At 46.1% G+C, this 14,154-nt stretch overlaps 1 protein-coding gene across 1 annotated transcript in view; it reads left to right on the forward strand.

The window, feature by feature from the left end:
- The window catches only part of SHC4 (SHC adaptor protein 4), a 103,566-nt gene extending 95,525 nt beyond the window's left edge, over positions 1 to 8,041 (forward strand). Inside the window, 4 exon segments of the mRNA XM_006085994.3 lie at positions 1,175 to 1,354; positions 4,133 to 4,348; positions 4,351 to 4,385; positions 5,718 to 8,041. Of these exon segments, the coding sequence (XP_006086056.1) occupies positions 1,175 to 1,354; positions 4,133 to 4,348; positions 4,351 to 4,385; positions 5,718 to 5,873 (587 nt within the window). The 3' untranslated portion in view covers positions 5,874 to 8,041.
- The last annotated feature ends 6,113 nt before the right edge of the window (positions 8,042 to 14,154 follow it).

Below are 14,154 nucleotides of genomic sequence, written 5' to 3' on the forward strand. Positions count from 1 at the left end.
GGGGGGGGGGGAGGGAGATGGGAGTGATAAAACATCGGGGAAGAGGAGATCCCTCGGATCAGCTGGCTTCCTGCACACCCTCCCCCTGGGGGAAGGGGCCCACAAACCAAGGGTACAATGCCCCTTGCCCGGAAATTGAACCTGGGGACCCCCTCAATCCGCAGGCCTGACGCTCTATCCACTGAGGCCAAACTGGCCCAGGGCAAAATATATTATTCTTGCGATACGGGGCTTCAAAGGCCAAGTACAAACTGCTAGGAAAGCAGAGACTGAGCCTAGTCTGAGAAGGTCAGAGAAGGCTCTCTTGGGAAAGTGAGGTTTGAACTGACACCTGAAGGATGAGGATGCTGGAGAAGGGGAGAGAAGAGCATGTCCATCAGAAGATGGCCTTGCGGTGGGGATCATACTGCAAGAAGGCCAACGTGAGCCCAGGTGGGACAAGAGGGGTTACCAGGGAAGGGAAGCTGGGTGGCCAGGAGGAGGGCCGCGGGCTTGTTGAAGACTTTGAGCTTAATCTGAAGATACAATGGAAGGAATTAAAGGGTTTTGAGCCTCTGAGAAATATGATGAGATTTTCAGTTCTAAAACGGTCATTTGGGCCATAATGTGCAGAATAGAACAGAGAGGAGAGGATGGAGTCAGGGAGGTGGAGGAGATGGCCTGAAGGGTGAGTCCTTTCTGATAAAAAACAGCAGAAACATCAGTCCTTGCTGCAAGGCTGAGCTGGGCAGAACAAAACTGAGCATAGAGAGAAGAGAGGCTTCCCACTCTAAATCATTTTAAATCAAGGAATGAGTTTTTTGAAAAGGAGTTTGAATAATTGGTATTCAGGTTCCATGTGGCACGTGTGTTTTCTTGGTTCTGGACTGCAGCTCTGAGCACTGTTGTCTGCCGGTTGGTCTGTTTGCTGGACAGTCGGCCCTTTTCCTGCCTGGCTGTTCTCTGGGATCTTCCTGCTCCTTTTCTGTCTGTTTGAAGCCGTGGGGCAGGGAGACCAACAAGAGGGAGCTTTTCCTCAAAGACCAGAGCTTATCTTATTTCTACAGGTCAATATTCAATCCTTGTAGGGGATGAGGGTGGCTTTTGGCTTCCTATCAATTCTAGACTCTAATATGATTTCATTTATTGTTTGCAAAGCAGAACATGATACACTGATCTCAACTAATCACTACAGGTAATGCCCACGAGAGAGCAGTGCCGTCCCAAAGAGACACCGCGTTAATGAAGCACACGTGTCGAGTGGATCTCTTCGACGACCCCTGCTACATTAACACGCAGGCTCTTCACAGCGCACTGGGCTCTACCCGGAATCCAGGCTCCGCCCAGCTGCTGGGGAGCCTGTGGCACCGTGAAAGTAAGTAGCTATTTTCTGTCTGTATTAGTCTCCTGTAGGTGCTGTAACAAATTGCTGCAAACTGGGTGTCTTAACACAACAGAAATTCATTGTTTCACAGTTCTGGGGGCCAGGAATCCTAAATGAATATGTTAGCTGGGTTGGTACCTTCTGAAAGCTCTGGAGAAGAATCTGGCCCAGGCCTCTCCTAGTTCCTTGGCTTGTCTTCACCTCAGTCTTCACTTGGCCTTCACCCTGCCTCTCAGATCTCCCTCTTCTCTCTCTTATAAGACAGCAGCTTCTGAATTTGGGGCCCACCTAAACCCAGGAAGAGCTCATCTCGAGAACATCAATGACATCTGCAAAGACCCTTTTCCCAAATGAGGTCACAGTCACCGGTATAGGGGGTTAAGACTTGAACCTAATCTTTTGGGGTTACTATTGAGCTCACTACACTGCCTCACATGAAAGAAGGCTATTTCCTTGGCCTCATTTTCAGGAAGCTAAAAGGATTCTTTCTGACCTCAGCCCCTCACCACAATAACAGATAATAACATAGTTATGAACAGAATTTTGTGGAGATAATGGATTTCAAAATGTGGGGACTTTGTGATATGGGCTTCAGAGGGGAAGTACAAAGTGCTAGGAAAGCAGAGAGACTGAGCCTGGTCTGAGAAGGTCGGAGAAGGCTCTCTTGAGGAAGTGAGGTTTAAATCATCTTTTCACATACTTTCAATTTTGCTATGTGCTCTTGCTGAAGGGAGGATGGTCAAAGCCAGGAGATAATTTTGAATTTGTTTGTTTTCATGAGAAACAATGGCCATGACTTCGGTTCTGTTTATTGATGATGTTAATTTTACTCTTTTCACAACCCCTTGGTAAGTCATCTATTGAGCACTAAAATAAGATGGCTCCTTTTAAAAACTGTATACTGTGAGTAAAAACACTAAGACTTTACTTAATCTTAAAATACATCACTTTCTTGCCAATCGCTTCCAGGGATAAATGCAGTACCAGGAATATCTATAATAATAAAAGCGTAATATGCTAATTAGACCAGACGGCTGAACAGCGGAATGACCTTCTGGACAAAGCCGGGGCTGTGAGGTCCTAGGTCCCTTGCACGAATTTTGTGCATCGGGCCTCTAGTAAATAAATAAAAGCAAAAACAAGCCAAAAGCATACAATCAACTGAAAATAAACAAAACATGCTTCTCATAAAATGTTGACGCATGTTGGGTTCAGAGATTGGCTTGGTGTCAAATCTGGTTCATTCCAAGGATGGAGAACACACTGATGAGCAGGTCCTTTCACTGGCCCAGGAGGCCTTTCCCGAACTGCCAAGGGATCTGCACAGCTGGGGTGGCCAGGTGGCCAGATGAAATGTAAATGGAGACTTTTCTGAGCCTTGGCTTAACCAGATCACCTGAACTCTCTAGACCAGTGGTTCTCAACCTTGGCTGCACATTAGAATCACCTGGGAATCTTTTTAAAATCCTGATTTCTGGGCCCCATCCTCCAAAAATTCTGTTTCTTTGTTACTAATGTTGTGGCCCCACCCCATAACAAAGAAACAGAATTTCCGGAGGATGAGGCCCAGAAATCAGGATTTTAAAAAGATTCCCAGGTGATTCTAATGTGCAGCCAAGGTTGAGAACCACTGCCTTAGGGTGTGGTGATGAATAACCTGGGCTTTGGAGTCAGACCTTGTTTCAAATCTCAGACCTGCACCATATTAGCAGTGTGACTTTGCACGAGTCATCTAATCTTTGTAAAGATCTATTGCCTTGCCTACCTAATTTTGAGAGTGAAACCAAGTAGTATACTAGTATATAAAGCATGAGCAGTGCCTGTCATACTCGGTAAATGGAACTACACAGTAATTATCATCACTAAGAGTATCAATGGTATTATTATGTGCTGCCTGGAGGTGCCTTGTCATCCCAGTGCTCTCAACTCTAAATAGGACTTACTCTGCAGAGACTTGGGGTGCTGTCTCAGACCATGCCTCCCTGAGGTTTTGCCTTCTTTTATCCAACTGACTCTGTTTTGTCCAGGCCAGTGAATGACACAAACAGAGTAGTCATTTAATAGGAATAATCTGAGGTTCAGCACAGCTTTGAAGTATTTGGTTAGAAGCATCTCTGAAGCACATTGGTAATTTGTTGTGTGTTTTCTTAAAGATAAATGCTAAAAAAAAAAATGGCATTGCCAAAGTTACTGTAGGCATTTTCAAAGAGTTTGGAAAAATCTTAGAAGTTGTCTGTAATCCAGATACAGCATAAGCCTCTTTCTCTTTGACCAGTGGTCGGCAAACTGCGGCCCCTTGAGTGTGGCTCTTCCACAAAATACCACGTGTGGGTGCGCACGAACAGTGCGATTGAAACTTTGTGGCCACACTCAAGGGGCCAAAGAGCCACATGTGGCTCGCGAGCCGCAGTTTGCCGACTACTGTCTTTGACAGGCAGCCCCTGGGACATAACAAGCCTCTTGCAGCAGTTCTGAAAGCAGTTCTCGTGGGGTCAGTTCCATTTCTCATCAGAAGGAAAAACTCCTGCACCTGGGCAAGCCGCCCCTTGGCAACAGAAGCCAAAGGCAGTGTTTGGACCTGCCATTCAATTAGAGCCTGCTGGAAGTTCCCAAAACAAAACCCTCCTTTGTTCCAGGAACAGCATTGTTCAAATAGCGCCTGACACGTAGTAGGGGCTCAAGTTATATTTGCTGAATGAGTGAATGATTGAATAAGTGGATGGATGAGGAGTTAACTTGGTGATGTCTCCATTTGTATTTTGACTTCAGAAGCCCCCGAAACTGTTCAGCCAGGTGCCACGGCCCAGCCTGCCAGCTCCCGGTCTCTGCCATACATTCAGCAGCAGCTGCGGAGTGAAGACTGCTACCACGGCAAGCTGAGCAGGAAGGCAGCAGAGAACCTCTTAGTGAAGGATGGAGACTTTCTGGTTCGAGAGAGTGCCACATCTCCTGGCCAGTATGTGCTGAGTGGGCTCCAGGGAGGCCAGGAAAGCATCTTCTTCTGGTGGATCCCGAAGGCAAGGTATTATTGCCTTCTCTCTGTGGCCCTTACAGGATGTTGTGATTGGTTACTCTGAATGACAGGTCCCAAACCTATTGATATTGTTGAAGAGTGTTCAAGGCTAAGGGTTTACTTTTACTTGAAGCCTCCAACTGGGGCAGCAAGTCCTAAATAGAGGTTAGTGGAGGGATTTGAGTAGAAGGCACCTTATAGGATCAAGTAGAGGACAACCTCTTTCTGCCTCTCTCAATTCAATTCAGTGAATTAAATGAATACCTCCATGGAAGTTCACGGTTAACTATTCACAGTTGACTGTTGCTCAGTATCACATACTTAGTTCTTGCTGTCAGGGTGCTTATGATTTCATAAAATAGATGCTTAAATAATTATAAGGATGAATGACATAAGAATGGTTCAGCTAAAGCATTAGGTGTTCCTCAGGATAGAGGAGTTCTCTGGATGAGGCACACAGAAAGGCTCCCTGCAGGGTCTGGCATATAAGATGAACCTTGAAAGAGGGCAAAATCTTTAAAGGGGAGGGCATTTGGAGTGTAGGAAAGGAACCACAGGAGCAGAGCAGCAGAATGGTGTTAAGCCAATGAAAGATGTATGGCTGGAGCAGAGGCTGCCTGTAGACAGAAATGATCCTGGATTAAAATGAAAACCTGTCAAAAGAGACAAAGAATGAATTATCTCTCTCTCTATATATATATAATATAAAAGCCTAAGTGACCATTATGACTAGACGACTGGATGACCGGCCGGTAGCTATGACATGCACTGACCACCAGGGGGCAGACGTTCAACACAGGAGCTGCCCCTGGTGGTCAGTGCACTCCCACAGCCAACCTCCCACAGCCGGCCAACCTCCTGTGGTCCCTTCCCCCAGCCAGCGGGCCCTGATCAACCGGATTAGGACTGGGCGAGACGGCCCTGATTGGCCCCAATCGCCTGCCAGGCCGAGGGAGTGTGGTTCCCCACCCCACCCCCCACCCCCGCCCACCCATGCACAAATTCGTGCACCAGGCCTCTAGTATAATGATAAAAGAATCAATTCACTAGAAAGATATAACAATTACCAATATATATGCACACACACATATGACACAAACGTTGATACAACTGAAGGGAGAAATAGATGACAAGTGCTTACCATTTTCCAAACTGGGAGGGGCAGTTGTTTTAAAAAGGTATTTTTACTAAGGGATACAGAGTTAAAAAGTATCTTTTCTTTTTTTCATTAAGCAAAATATCTCCTTCAAGGTTATGTGTCATCCCCCCCCACCCCCCAGTTGTTTACATCTGTCAGGAGAACTATTATCATTTAACATACTTCTGTTCCTCCTTTTCAAGGTGAGGACCAAGGATCATATATTTGATAATGTCGGCCACCTTATCAGATACCACATGGATAATAGTTTGCCAATCATCTCTTCTGGAAGTGAAGTAAGCCTTAAACAACCAGTGAGAAGAGATAATATTCCAGGACTTTTGCATTTAAACAAATGATAATATGGAAATACCATCACACTGGTGATTCAAGAAACTCCATTTTGTGTTAGGACACAAGGATGATTCAAACTTGGTTTCTAGATAAAATAGAACACAAACTATGAAGTGCATCTTTCGAGACCATCATGGACTAACGAAAACTGATCTTCAGAAAGTGGAAGTCCGAAGAGGGGAAAAGGATTGGTCCATTTGAAAAGTTATACATATGCACGGATGTCACTTTTTAAGGCCATATTGCATTGATAACAAGCTAAAAGCACAATTAAAATCTCACATGCTAAAGACAACTTGAATGAACTGCTGGGGCAGTGGTATGTGCCTTTCAAATTGATCATTAGGGGACATTTTCATATTGGGGAGATTAGTTCTAAGTGTCTTCATATTCTATAACTACAGAACCATTTGCCAAAAATAAATCTTTCCTCATTACAAAAGTAAGGAGCAATGTGCTTGATGGATATTTTTCTGTTTATTAGCACTTTCACTGCAATGTTAAAATAAATTTGACATTGAATCTGGACTGTGTCTATGGCAGTGGAATGAAATCAAAAGCCACTGAAAGCATTGGTCTGTTGCATTGACTTGCCCCATTTGCTGGTTAAAGGGTTGGGGCCCAAATTGTGTGGCCTAGTATTTCTCGATTTTTGCTATTTGGACTGTTTGTATGCAGCATGTGACAAGCTGAAGAGGCCAAATCTAGTCGTCATTTCTGATTTCATCATATTTCTCCCTCCACCCCTCTGCCCACCAAAAAAAGCTCATGAGTACATGGATTTAAAAGACGGCAAACAAACCAGTGTTCTTCATAATTAATATCCAAATTGTTTCTATTACTATTTAAAATGCTGAATTTATTTGAAAGGATGGGGAGATCTCCTCCTGATTGGCTGTGACTGCATGATGGTCCCTCACCTTTTCTACATAGGATCAGGCCTAATGCAGAAGGGAGAAAACATAGTGAATGAAACAGTGGGAAAGGTTCGCCACGTAGAGACGCAGTGGTAAAGTGATGGTATAATTAAGCGCTGTGTAGGGAAAAGCGCTGGGCTGGCTGTCATCAGGGGGACCACGAGCAAGTTGCTGAACCTGTCTGGATTCCCATTTCCATGTCTCTCATGTGAGAGAGCTGGGTTAGGGTCCATTTCAGCCCTCACATAAGTCTATAAAAAGCAAAATTTCCATTTAATGGCAATGTTGATCGCCAGTCTGTATAGTTAAGGTGAAAACTTCAGTATTCTCTTTTAGTCTGTCTCTATACTCAGAATGAATGGCACAACTAAGATCAACATTCAGATAGTGGACACCCCAAGCCTTTCAGTAAAAAACATTGAAACTGTGGCAGAACGTAAGTAAATATGGTAGAAGTGGATTTGGTTATTTTGAGTAGCAAGAAAACTGCTTCAGTCCTTTACTTGCCTTTGCATGTAGACATATGGCCATTACTATAAAGTGTTTTTTCATCCTCAGTTATCTGGATAATAGTCTTAACTCCACTTCATTTTGGCTACGTAGATACAATTTAGTATTTGTAATTGTGATATATTTGCTAAGTTTTAAATAAAGTATGGGAAACTTCTTTTGGATAGAAATAATCAGAAATCAAGCATACTGAACTCTAATATTTTTATGAAAAGGTTTATCATTTTACTTTATTCTATTAATTTCTTAGACAGGTTTGTTTCCTTCTATACAACTAGGAAAGAATGTATTTTTCATCAATTTTGCATACATCTTAGTTCTTGATTATCTGTCCTCATAAAGGAAGGGGTTCAGGAGGGTGTAGAATAGATCATAGAGACCTATGGGTGATCTAATCACCTTTATCAGAGACAGAGAAGGGCTGTGGTGTCAGTCTGCAGAGCAGTGTTCCCTGGGTAGCAAGAAAGAGTTCCTGGTCCAAAAAATGCAGAGTATAAAGGATGTGAGCAGTGCACATGGAAAATCAATATTTGACTGTGATGGTATCTTAGTTGGATGAACAAATATCATACTTACAAACACCACAGACTCTGTGAAAACAGAAAGAAACAACAAAGGGAATGTTTGATTGCTGCTCGTTTACTGACACACACTCATCTTCACCTGTCTTAAAGTGGAAATCCATTTGACTATAAATACCTGTAAATGACTTTTCAGAAAAATAAATGATTATTACTTTGTGACTATCGACAGTATATGTCTGATGTTTGGGATTTGGAAAATGTGTCATTTGGGGGCTGTGTGAGAGTCCCGACAGGAAACAGATGGCTGCCTAAAGTGGGTAATTTGAGATGTTAATAAAGGGACTCTGTTTTACAAAGGTGTGGGCAGAGTGTGGGAAACCACAGGGGAGGACACAGCGTTGGGGCCAGGGAAGGGGGAGGGAGGGGACAGTAGCAGAAGGTGAGAGAGCTGTGGGAAGGCTGCTTTTTAGGAGCTATGGCTACCGTGGAGGGACTCAACCAGTCTTGGTGGCTCCCAAAGCAGGGTCACTATTCCACAAATGGTGCTGGAGCAATCGGACCTCTGGAGGCAAAAGAATGAACCTCACATTTTACATAAACATTAACTCAAATGCATTATGAGCAGGAATGTAAAACTTTTATGAAAGAAAAAATAAGGGCAAATCTTCAGGATATAAGGCTAGGCAAAGAGTTCTTAGACTTGACATGATTCACTAAAAAACACACTGGTAAAAAAAAAATGAAGAGAAAAAAAATCTAGTGTATTACACTAAATTGAAAATACAAATTTTTGGCCTGACTGCTGTGGCTCAGTGATTGAGCATCTATGTATGAACCAGGAGGTCAGGGTTTGTTTTGATTCCTGGTCAGGACACATGCCTGGGTTGTGGGCTTGATCCCCAGTGTGGGGCATGCAGGAGGCAGCCAATCAATGATTCCCTCTCATCATTGATGTTTCTATATCTCTCCCTCTCCCTTTCTCTCTGAAATCAATAAAAATATTTTTAAAAAATTAGCCTGCTATATTTAAAAAATATAATTTTTTTTCTCTGTGAAACAATGTTAAGAAGATGAAAGATAAGCAATAGACTGGAAGAAAATACTTGCCAACCACATATCTGAAAAAGGGCTAATATCTAGAATATATAAAAAAAAAACTCTTTAAAACTAAACAGTAAAAAATCTAATTAGAAAATGGTCGAAAAAAACACAGGCATATCCTTGATGATATAGAGACGGCAAGTAAGCACATGAAAATGGGTTCAACACCATTAGCTAGTAGGGTAATGCAAATTAAAATCACAAGGAGATATTACCACATACCTATCAGAATGGGCAAAACGAAAAATAGCAACAACACTAAATGCTGCTAGGATGAGAAGAAAGTGGATCACAAATACATTCCTGGTGAGAATGTAAAATAGTACAGCCACTCTGGAAAGCAATATGGTAGTTTATTACAAAACTAAACATGCAGCTAATATTCAACAGAGTAATTGTATTCCTGGGCACTGACCACAGAGAAGTGGAAACCTGTGCTCACAGAAACACTTGTACAGGAATGTTCATGGTAGCCTTGTTTTTAACTACGTACAACTGGAAACAGCCCAGATGTTCCCAGGTGAATGGCTAAATAAACGGTACATCTATACCATGGAGTACTACTCAGCAATAAAAAGGAATATATGCAGACAAGATCAAAGGATGGCAAACAGATGTTGTAGGAGATATTGTCAGCTCCGCCCAGACCCCCTTGGATCCTTGAATCGTATCTGTGTGCTCACACTGCTGGTATCTGTGTGCTCACACTGCTGGCTTCTATGTGTTTTGCTCTTAACTACCTGGACCGTGACTATTCATTCTGAGGACTACCTCAGGCTAGGGAGTTGCTTTGAGTCACCAATAGCCAGAAGCACCTGTGTTTCCTTCTCCCCTCACTGCTGCAGAAGTGGGAAAGCTCCGCCCCCTCCCAATTATACTCCGGAGCTCCCTGTGAATCAGGCTGGGGCGGGCACTTCTCCCAAAGCACAGCCCTGCACCGCCTCTTCCCTTTCCCTGATCGTCCTCACTCCCTGACAGCTTTCTCTGGGAAGTCCTTCCTCAGTCAATCATTTGTGCTCAAATTTTCATCCTAACGTTCACTTCTAAGAACCTGATCTAAGACAAAGAACATCAAACCACTTTATTTTTTTAATTTTTAATTTTTATTTTTTTAAATATATTTTATTGATTTTTTATAGAGAGGAAGGGAGAGGGTTAGAAAGTTAGAAACATCAATGAGGTCACAGCCAACAGGGATTGAGCTCAGGCTAGGCAGGGCCGGTGCTGTGCCCTGGTCGTGGAAGCCACAGCAGCTTAGCGGCACGGAGGGGGGTGGGCCTGGCCTTGGGGGGCCTGTGAGGAGCTCAGGCTGCCAGCTTCATCCCTGGGGAGGAGCGGAGGATCTGGCCCAGCTGGTTCTGTGAAAACCTCAAGAGTGGGCACCTGGCGGCTCCAAGTGGCTCCTCAGCTTAATTACTTAATCACACCCCGAGAGTAATCAATCAACCCGAGAGTAATCAATCAACCCGAGAGTAATCAATCAACCCAGGAGTATTTAACCATAGCCAGCCTAGTGAGCCTGCGAGCTGAGAGCGAGCCTGCGAGCTGAGAGCGAGCCTGCGAGCTGAGAGCGAGCCTGCGAGCTGAGTGAGCGAGCCTGCGAGCTGAGAGCGAGCCTGCGAGCTGAGTGAGCGAGCCGGGTGGGAGCCAGAAGGTGGGCCGGGTGGGAGCTGGAAGTCCGATGCACACAATTCGTGCAAAGGCCTTGGCCCCTGCCCCTGCTCCTGCCCCTGCCCGCCACTGCCTCTGCCTCAGTCCCCACTCACTGCAGCTTCATCTGGAAGGAAGTCTAATTAGCATATTATGCTTTTATTATTATAGATTATTATAGACTAGAGGCCTGATGCATGAAATTCGTGCAGGACTAGGCCTCCCTTCCCTTGGCTGCCAGCACTGGCTTCCCTCTGGCACCCGGGACCTGGGCTGGCTTCCCTCTGGCCCCAGCTTTGTCCGTAATGATGTCCAGAAGGACGTCTGGTCTAATTAGTATATTATCCTTTTATTATTATAGATTGATTTCAGAGAGGAAGGAAGAGGGAACTTAGAGATAGAAATATCAATACTGAGAGAGACTCATTGATTGGCTGCCTCCTACACGCCCCCTAAGGGAATTGAGCCCACAACCCAGTCATGTGCCCTTGACTGGAATCGAACCTGGGACCCTTCAGTCTGCAGGCCAACGCTCTATCCACTGAGCCAAACCAGCTAGGGCCCTTGAAATTCTTTTTTTTTTTTTTTAATATATTTTATTGATTTTTTACAGAGAGGAAGGGAGAGAGATAGTCAGAAACATCGATGAGAGAGAAACATCGATCAGCTGCCTCCTGCACACCCCCCACTGGGGATGTGCCCGCAACCCAGGTACATGCCCTTAACCGGAATCGAACCCGGGACCCCTCAGTCCTCAGGCCGACGCTCCATCCACTGAGCCAAACCGGTTTCGGCGTGAAATTCTTAATAGTCATGAGCAAGACACCCCATGCTTTCATTTTGCATTTGGTCCTGAAAATTGTGTAGCCAGTCCTATGTGTACTAATTAAAATTTGTTTGAAATGTGGTTTTCATGATACAATAAGTCAAGAAAAAAGGACTGTAAGGGTTAAAAAAATAAAATTTCTTTGGAAGAGAACTAGAACCAACAAATGTTAGATTTCCTAGAAACAGAATTGTCATTAAAAAGTTTGCTGCATAGAGAGCAGGAGGACATCCATGGCACCTGGATGCTTGCAGTACTTCTCAAACTTACATATGCATAGGAGCATGCATAGGACATCCATGAGACCGCATATTTGATTTGGAACCAGCAAGGAAAGTTCAGGTGATGGAGAAAATTGAAGCAAAAGAAGTGAGCCACTTGAACTGGTCATTATGCATCAGGCAAGCACACAGACTGTGTTCCTAATGATATCTAGTATTTCCCAAACCTTTGCTCTGTGCCTGGCACTAAGAGACTCACAGTCATGATCTCATTTAATCCTTACAATGACCTTATAAGGCAGGTGCTATTACTCTCCCTACATCACCAGTGAGGAAATCTGGGACAAAACGTAGGTAATTGCCTAAGCTCCTACACCTGGCAAGTCCTGGAGTCTGGATCTAAACCCTGGCAGTCAGATTCTAGATCCCAAATTCTTTTATTTATGTACTAGAAGCCCGGTGCACAAAAATTTGTGCACTGGGGGCGGGGGGGGGGGGGTCCCCCAGCCCAGCCTGTGCCCTCTCGCAGTCTGGGACCCCTCGGGAGATAACGACCTGCTGGCTTAGGCCTGCTTTCGGGTGGCAGAGGGCAGGCCCAATCCCTAGGTGCAGCCCCTGGTCAGGCTCAGAGCAGGGTCGATTGGGGAGTTGGGGCGCCGCCCCGTCATGCACAGAGCAGGGCGGATCGGGAGGTTGCGATGCCACCCTCAGTCACGCTCATGGTAGGGCCGATGGGGGGGTTGGGGCAATGCCCCCTGTCACACTCAAGGCAGGGTCGATGGGGAGGTTGCGGCGCCACCCCCTGTCATGCACAGAGCAGGGCCGATCAGGAGGTTGCGGCGCCACCCCCTGTCACTCACAGAGCAGGCCATCAGGGGGTTGGGGCGCTGCCCCATGTCACTCACAGAGCAGGGCCAATCAGGGGGTTGGGGCGCTGCCCCATGTCACTCACAGAGCAGGGCCAATCAGGGGGTTGGGGCGCTGCCCCCTGTCACTCACAGAGCAGGGCCCATCAGGGGGTTTGGGGCTCCGTACCCTGTCACACACAGAGCAGGGTTGATCAGGGGGTTGGGGAGCTCCCCCCTGTCATGCACAGAGCAGGGCCGATCAGGGGGTTGAGGAGCTCCCCCCTGTCACACACAGAGCAGGGCGGATCAGGGGGTTGGGGCGCTGCACCCTGTCACACTCAGAGCAGGGCCAATGGGGAGGTTATGGCTCTACCCTGTCACACACAGAGCAGGGCCCGTTGGGGGGGGGGGGGTTGGGGCGCCGCACCCTGTCACACACAGAGCAGGGCCGATCAGGGGGTTGGGGCTCCTTCCCCTGTCAGAAACAGAGCAGGGCAGATAGGGAGGTTGTGGCCCTGCCCCCTGTCACACACAGAGCCACAGGGCGATCAGGGGGTTTGGGTGCTGCCCCCTGTCAGGCTGATCCCGGTGCCGGGAGGCATATTACCCTTTTACTATATAGGATAGAGGCCTGGTGCATGGGTGGGGGCCAGCTGGTTTGCCCTGAAGGGTGTCCTGGATCAGGGTGGGGGTCCCCACTGGGGTGCCTGGCCAGTCTGGGTGAGGGGCTGAGGGCCGTTTTCAGGCTGGCGGGTGACTGAAGCTCCCAACTGCTCCTTTTTTTCTTCTTTTTTTTTTTCTATTCTGGGCCAGCTTTAGCTCTGAGGCCTCGGCTGCTGAAAGCCGGTTTCTGGCCTTTGTTTACGTTCTGTATTTGATACAATGTTGCAGTCAGGCTGCCTGAAGCCCGGCTGACTGAAAGCCGGTTTCTGGGGTTTTGTTTAGCTTCGATATTTGCAACATAGTTGCTTAGAGTTGCAGCTGAGAGGCCGGCAAGTCAGGCGGGGAACATTGGAGTTCGCCATCACTGGAGCAAGCAAGCCTCCCTGTTCGCTTCAGTGCATGGCTGCCGGCCTCCATCTTGGCTGGCAGTTAATTTGAATAAGGATATGCTTATTAGCTAATGGGAAGGGTAGCGGTCATATGCTAATTACCATGTTTCTCTTTTATTAGTGTAGATTTTTTATTTATTGATGAGAGAGAGAGAGAGAGAGAGAGAGAGAGAGAGATCTGTTGTTCCACTTATGCACTCATTGGTTGCTTTTGTATGTGCCTTGGCTGGGATCAAACCCGCACCCTGAATGGCACTCTAACCAGCTGAGCTACCTGGCCAGGGCTTCTGGAGCCCAAATTCTTAATTACAACATGTAACTCCTCTTCCCAGTGAAATAGCTTTTCTACTTGCACTTGGTCTAAGTTCTGCTCTCACTGCCTTGATTGTTAGGCAGAGAGGTGCTGAAGCAAATTCTGTGCTGAAAGGACCCCAGTGGAGAAGTGAAAGAGGAAAGGCTGTCCCCAGTGATGCAATCCTCAGTACAGTAAAGTTCCCCATTCCCCAACTGGTGGGGGGTGGGGTGGGCAGCAGAAAATAAATCATTGCAGACCTTGGGGAGCCTCATGGGGTTTTCCTGGACTCATTTTACTTCACACACACATACACACACACAAAAGAAACATCAATGAGAGAGA

This window comes from Myotis lucifugus, unplaced genomic scaffold (assembly GCF_000147115.1).
Source record: "Myotis lucifugus unplaced genomic scaffold, Myoluc2.0 scaffold_23, whole genome shotgun sequence".
NCBI lineage: Eukaryota > Metazoa > Chordata > Mammalia > Chiroptera > Vespertilionidae > Myotis > Myotis lucifugus.